The sequence below is a fragment of the Nicotiana tabacum genome, chromosome 14, assembly GCF_000715075.1.
Source record: "Nicotiana tabacum cultivar K326 chromosome 14, ASM71507v2, whole genome shotgun sequence".
NCBI lineage: Eukaryota > Viridiplantae > Streptophyta > Magnoliopsida > Solanales > Solanaceae > Nicotiana > Nicotiana tabacum.
Window position 1 is genome coordinate 83,001,266 of NC_134093.1, and position 7,451 is coordinate 83,008,716.

General features: G+C 38.5%; 1 protein-coding gene across 1 annotated transcript; it reads right to left on the minus strand.

Moving 5' to 3' along the window:
• Nucleotides 1-5,754: 5,754 nt before the first annotated feature.
• LOC142169021 (uncharacterized) lies at nt 5,755-6,243 on the minus strand. The gene has a single exon (XM_075230209.1). The coding sequence runs from the start codon at nt 6,241-6,243 to the stop codon at nt 5,755-5,757; it is 489 nt and encodes a 162-aa protein (XP_075086310.1).
• Between the last annotated feature and the right edge of the window lie 1,208 nt (nt 6,244-7,451).

Consider the following 7,451-nt stretch of genomic DNA (forward strand, 5'->3'; position numbering starts at 1 on the left):
TCAGAGTATTGCTTATTCCTTGATTTTTGACGTCTAGAAGTGATCCTCGACCCCCAAACACAATCCCGACTTAATCCCTTGGGCTTTTACTCAGATTTTAAAGCTCCAATTATTTGATTTAGCTCCATAACATCTACATAACTCGGAATCATTCCTACAAGGCATAAAACACATAATAAGTACAAATACACTAATATTTAAGCTCAAACACAAGTACAATGTAGTAATTAGAGTGTAAACAGGATTAAAACACAGGATTCTAGGCCACCATCAACACCCCACACTTAAACCATTGCTCATCCTCGAGAAATCAAATTGCACATCACATAAAGATGACCGTTTTAAAAAACTCTCCCAACTCATCACACCAAGAATAATTAAAACAGATTAAGCACTCTAACGTAACATCCTCGCCTCAATATTTGACTCAAAAGAACAACGCATTTTTCACAACCCGCTCACTTACTCTAACATAGAGGTCAACGACATTACCTTTCCTTCTTGAATCAAGTTCCCTCACACACCAATAGAGAGTAGTTCCAAACATAATAAAATTTAAGAACAATCAAGAACTCAAGATAGAAAGAATTCAATCACTATCAGAAATAATATTCATATGCCACAAAATACGTACCATAGGCTTGCCCATAGTGTACTACTCTACTAATTTATCTCATTCAGTCAAGGATCAAGTACAACTTTAATGGTTGTAATGTAGGTTGCGAGACGGGTAGGATACATTTAGATATAAGAGTGACTACACCTCCCTAAGCACTTTAATAGATAATTACTCGTTCAAAACCTCACACTTATGTCAAACCATAACTCCACCTTCACATCAATATACATCAACTCCTACACATTTAAGCATAAATACATCAATAGTTACCACTATCAAGGAATATTTTTCACAACAATACAACTATATTTATTTTTCTTTTATTATTCAATTCAAGTGGCTCTTACTTTTTTCAAAACAATGCACCTTTCTCCTCTTTCTATAGTTCCACTAAAAAAGCCAAACCAACATTCCACACTTTAGCTTTTACAAAGTTCATAACAAATTCAAGTGCTCACGAGAGGTACAAGGCTCAAATAGGTGGTCAATTCAAACAAATGAGTAAGGCTTGTAATGTGGTTGCCAAAGAACCAGGATTACATGCTCAAAAGGGTTAACTACAATACATAACAATAAGGTGGGTAATAGCATTATATCTGGCTCAATAAAGAAATGCCTATATCACTTTCAAGACTGAATAAAACTACTATTTTGCTTTGCAAACACACGGGGCAAGTTCTAGACATCAAATGCAATGCACAGAATACACAAAACCTCACACACACATGGCACGTAACTCACTCAGGATCAGAATCATCAAGACACTCTAGTCAAATCATTTAAGCAAAGTTAAGATCATATAATTTAGGGCACTTATACAAGAGTCAAAAACTGAGCCGAAGAGTCATAACTAAAGCACTTACTACAAGGCATAATAAAGTCGAGATATATTGCCTTCAATTCCAATCATAGCACAAGATTTCCTACTCGTAAACAATAAAAACTAACTGTACCCGGTTCAAACAAAATCCTTGGAAAAGAACCGCGGCACAAAGAAAAAACAAGGAGGAATTATTACACTACCTAACAAAAGAAAATTTTTTTATCTTTTTCCTTCGACTTAAATCCCACAAGAAACCTGTCGATGATATCCATCGTCGGGAAAAGTCGAAATTTTTAATTTTTTTTCTATCTCTAACTACTATAACTAACAAAAAGAAACACATATACAAACAACCATACAAATATCCCCCACCCCACACTTTAAGTTGTAGCATGTCCCTATGACACACAATTAAAAAGCATAAGGTAAAGAAAACTTTCCTGAATATCTAGTCGGGGTCTGAGTCGAAGTCGGGTTCTATTCCTCGTGCCCGAACTAATGCACACATCTATACGGATAGCTTCTTCTCAACCTTTTTGGGTTACATCCCACACTTATCTTTCTCGCTCATTGCAGCCTTCTCTTTCGAGCCCATCACTTTCCACTCAACACTCATATTTGGTTTTTGTTTTTGTACCCCTTTTCTATATCCATCTTGAAAGTCACAGTCTCTTCACCCACTCTAAGAATGCGTTTTCTCTCATGTATATCGAATATCGCTCTACCCATCGCTAAGAATGGTCTTCCTAAGATGAAAGGGACCTCCTTGTTTTCCTCCATATTCACCACTATAAATCTACAGAAAATACGAACTTATCTACCTGAACTAACATATCTTCCACTATCCCCTTGGGCATTAAAGTCGTTTGGTCTGCCAGCTGCAAAGATATTGGTGCAGACCTTATCTCTCCAACCACCTTCTCCAGTTTTCTGAAAATAGACAGAGGCATTAAATTAATTGAAGCACTAGAATCACATAAAGATTTGTCAAAATTCATAGTTCCTAAACAGTAAGGTATAGTAAAACTCCTTGGATCTCCACACTTTTGTGGGAGTTTATTTTGCAATATCGCGCTGCAATGCACTATGAACTTGACCACTGAGGTCTCCTCTACTTTCCTTTTCTTCGTAAGGATCTCTTTCAAGAATTTAGCATAAGAAGGCATTTGTGAGAGTACTTCTGTGAATGGTAGGTTTACATGAACTTGTTTTAGCATATCTAGAAATCTCTCAAATAACTTGTCCAGCTTTTTTCTACACGCTTTTGAAGGAAAGGTAAAGCAGGCATATGCTTGCTCTCCTCAGGTTCTTCCCTTCTTGATTTTCTTCCTTCTTCTTTTTCTCAGCTTTCATCGGGCCTTTCTTCTTCTTCTTTTCATCATCACTTTTCAGATTCTCCCCACTTTCTTTTTTCACGTATCATATCTTCTTGGATCAGGGTAGGATCTTTCAACACTTGCCTACTTCTTAGAGTTACAACATTCACTGTTTCTTTGGGATTTCTTTCAGTATCAGTAGAAAGAGTGCTTGGAACCCTCTCAGATAATATTGTTGCAATCTGTCTCACTTGCTTCTCTAAATTTCGATTTGTTGTCCCTTGTACTTCAAATCTTTCATCAGTGTGGTACCGAGGTGCTCGGATATTATGTACCACTTTCTAGAGACCTTGGATTTCCGACGTTGCCCCCGATTGTTTCATACCCGGATATCCATGGTACCGCTAATCCTAGTCCCTAAGGCAAGGCTATTTTTCTCTTTAAAATCAAACATAGTTTTCTAGCACCCAGTACCAGTTTGTGACCGTAGTGCTATCAACATTTCCCATGAAGCAAGTCTTGCTTAGGCAACCTTTTCAGTTTCTTTGAAACACTTTTTTCAGGTTATCAAATAAGATCATAGATGGATTCGTACCTTTGTCAATGTCGTATATGCCCCAAATTGTGTTCGGTAGTATGAAGAAATTGTAGCGAGTTTTGCAGCCATTTCTTTGCTTCGCTTTTGTTGCAATATTAGATCGAAAGTTACTTAAAGAAATTTATAGGTAAAAATATAGAAGAGTAATTAAAAGTGAAAAAGAATTGTGTTTAAACAAAAGGTTTCCCTTTCGGGGAAAGTAATAGGGAGACTTATGTAGAGGTATGTGCTGACTTCAATGAATCATGACATGCATTTTGGACTGGACGCCTTATCCGTCTAAGCTATCTAATTCTCAAAATTCGTCGCAAATGTTCATCTTGGAACTATCTTGGTTGTACTCATGTCGGAGTATCGAAGATGCTCATTCGACTAGTAGCGCCCTTTGTGGGTTTTTGCTAACCAACCCCTCTCATTTCTCTACTAACTGTCACCTTATGGTGCCCATATGGGGTTTCACCAATAAGACACTCATTTCTCTACTCACTGTTGCCTTACGGTGCCCATACTAGTTTTCACCGATAAGACTCTCTCATTTCTTTTTTTTAATTTTTTCCTCATTTTTTTCTCAGCCTTTGACTAAGATACGGCATGCGACAGGTTGTCCAACACCCTTGGCATGGTGACTTCAATATTCTCAAAGATCGATCAGAAGGTCTTAACGGGAAAAATTGAAAAGAACCTTGAACTGAATTATAATTTTTGGAACCTTTTTATAGAATTACCATAAAAATAAAATAAACTTCTGCCCTAGTTTTGGAATATTGGGATATGGATTCTTTTGTTGTGATGGGACCGAACCAATGGTAAGGCTGCCTACGTATCCTTTCGGAATCGGGTCAAACTTAGTTTATTGACTTAGAAGATTTTTTGTTTGATTGTTCTTATTACAAGTACACAGGTTCCAAAAAGAGATAAAATAATGAAGACAAATATAGCTCAAATGGGTGACACCTATTTGGAATAGTGAGCAATGATAGCCTTCGTCCTCTTGATCTAAAAAATTTTGTGTGAAAGTTCCTCAGTAGGTATATATCAAACATGATATCTTTTGACTACATATGCGTTAATAGTCATGTCTAGTACCTATCCTTCTTCATCTACCAAGTACAAGGCCCCTTTTGGTAACACTTTCGTGATGATGTAAGGTCCTTTCCAATTCAGGGCGAACTTTCCTATAGCTTCTACCTGGTGCGGAAGGATGCATTTCAAAACAAGCTAGCCTACCCCAAAGTGCCTTGGGCGCAATTTCTGGTTATAAGCGCGTGCCATTCTTTGCTTTGTATGATTGGCCGAAACACACTGCTGCTAGCCGCAACAACCAACATTAGCTATTCCAAATGGGTCTTTACCCATTCCATGTCTTCAATCTCTGGTTCCACAATGATTCGAAGAGAGGGAATTTCAACTTTGCCGGTATTACAACTTCAATTTCATATACCAGCAGATAAAGAGTTGCACCAACTGATGTGCGAGTAGTCATGCGGTATCCCAAAAGAGCAAAAGGCAATTTTTCATGTCATTGCCTGGACCATTGGATCATCATCCTAAGAATCTTCTTGATTTTCTTGTTTGCCGCTTCAACGACTCCATTGGCTTTTTTTCGGTAAGGGGTAGAATGGCTTTTGGGATACCAAAGCGACAAATGATGTTGAAATGAAAAAAACCTAACACTGCTTTCTTGGTGACTTCTTTGAAAGTGACGGCCTCCACCCACTTGGTGAAATAATCAATTGCAACCAAAATGAATATATGCTCATTTGAAGCCTTTAGCTCTATTGGCCCAATAACATCCATTCCCCATGAAATGAAAGGCCAAGGAGAGTATATGGGATGCGATTCCGATGGAGCGAGTGAATCAGGTCACCATGAATCTGGCATTAGTGACACTTGCGAACAAAACTGAAGCAATCTCACTCCATAGTAAGCCAATAATACCCTGCCTGCAGAACCTTATTTGCCACAACACATCCATTCATGTGAGGCCCACATACCCCCGAATGCGCTTCACTCATGATCCGCTCAACGTATGTGGAATCTATGCATCTCAACAAGTTCAATTCTAGAGTCCTTTTGTATAGGATCCGGCGAGCCTCCTTATAGTTCTTTTTTTCATCTCATTTGGCATGCTCCGGGTATTCCCTCATTATCAAGAATCATTTAATGTCATGATACCATGGTTCACAATCTAGTTCTACATCAATTGCATTGTAGTAACCGTGTTTATTTCAAACTTGGATTTCCAATGGATCAATATGAGTGTTTCCCATATAAGGGAGCATCCAGGCTAAGGTAGCCAAGGAATCAGCTAGCTCATTGTGAAACTTGTGAATGTACTTGAACTCGATGGATTTGATAGGTCTTTCACACATTGTCTGTATGGAATAAGTTTGATATCTCAAGTCTGCCATTCACCTTGGGCTTGCTGGATAAGCAAGTTGGAATCTCCCATAACAAATAGTTCATGAACATCCAGATCGAGGGCCATTTCTAGACCCATGATACAAGCCTCGTATTCTGCCATATTATTGGTAAAGTAAAATCGAAGTCGTGTCGTTGCAGCGTAATGTTGTTCAATAGGTGGGATGAGGAATGCCCCGATCCCAAGTCCTTTGATATTGATAGCCCTGTCAAAATACATTTTCCATACATGGTTGTCGTCCAGAACTACTTCCTTTATTGAGTTGACCTCTTCGTTTGGGAAGTATGTGCTCAGTGGCTCGTAATCATCATCGACTAGATTCTCTGCCAAATGATCTGCCAAAGCATGCGCTTTCATTATTATGCGAGTGATATAGACAATGTCGAACTCCGTAAGAAGAATTTGCCATTTTGTAAGCCTACCAATGGGCATTGGCTTTTGAAAGATGTACTTCAAAGGATCCATTTTGTATATGAGCTAAGTAGTGTAGGCCAAAAGATAATGCCTCAGCTTCTGAGTGACCCAAATCAAGGCACAACAAGTCCTTTATAAAAGGGTATACTTGACTTCATAATTGGTGAACTTCTTGATCATATAATAGATTGCATTTTCCTTTTTGCTTATTGCATCATGTTGCCCCAGAATGCATCCAAAAGAATTGTCCATCACTGATAGATATAGAAGCAAAGGCCTACCAGGTTTAGGTAGGACCGGTACATAGGGTTTTGACAGATAGTCTTTGATCCTGTCAAAGGCTTTTTGGAAATCATCTGTCCACTTGCTAGCAACATCCTTTTTCAGCAACTTAAAGATGGGCTCACACGTGGTTGTGAGCTGAGTAATGAACCTACTGATGTAGTTCGACCTATCGAGCAAACTCATGACTTCTTTTTTGTTCTTCGGGGGTTGCAGATCTCGAATGTACTTTATCTTAGATGGATCCAATTTGATGCCTCTCCTGCTAACTATAAAGACGAGGAGTTTCCCAGACGGAACCCTAAATGCACACTGGATTAAGCTTAAGGTCGTACCTTCGTAGCCATTCGAAGAACTTTTTCAAATCGAGCACATGATCATCCTGTGGCTTTGACTTTATGATGACATCATCGACATATACTTCAATCTCTTTGTACATCATGTCATGAAAAATAGTGGTCATGGCCCTCATGTAAGTTGACCATGTGTTCTTCAAACCGAATGGCATGACTCTATAACAATATTTACCCCATGGAGTGGTGAAAACAGTCTTTTCTGCATCATCATCATCCATTAGAATCTGATGGTACCGAGCATAGCAATACATGACAGATTGTATCTCGTGCTTAGTGCAATTATCTACAAGTATGTAGATGTCTGGTAGAGGAAAATTATCCTTTGGACTTGCTTTGTTCTGGTCTCTATAGTCAACATAGATTTTGATTTTTCTATTCTTCTTTGGCACGAGTACAACATTTTCCACTCAAGTGGTGTATCGGACGACTCTGACTACATTGGTGCTTAGTTGCATCGTTATTTCCTCTTTTATTTCACTCATGTCCGTTTTAAATTTTCGTTGCTTCTGTTGGACTGGTGGAAAATTAGGATACCTGGGAAGCTTATAAACCACTAGATCAGCATTTAAACCCCGCATATTATCATAAGACCAAGCCAATACATCTCTGTACTCAAATAAA

Coding starts and splice junctions, on each gene's coding strand:
- LOC142169021 (XM_075230209.1), bottom strand. CDS start 6,243: ATGGATCCTTTGAAGTACATCTTTCAAAAGCCAATGCCCATTGGTAGG.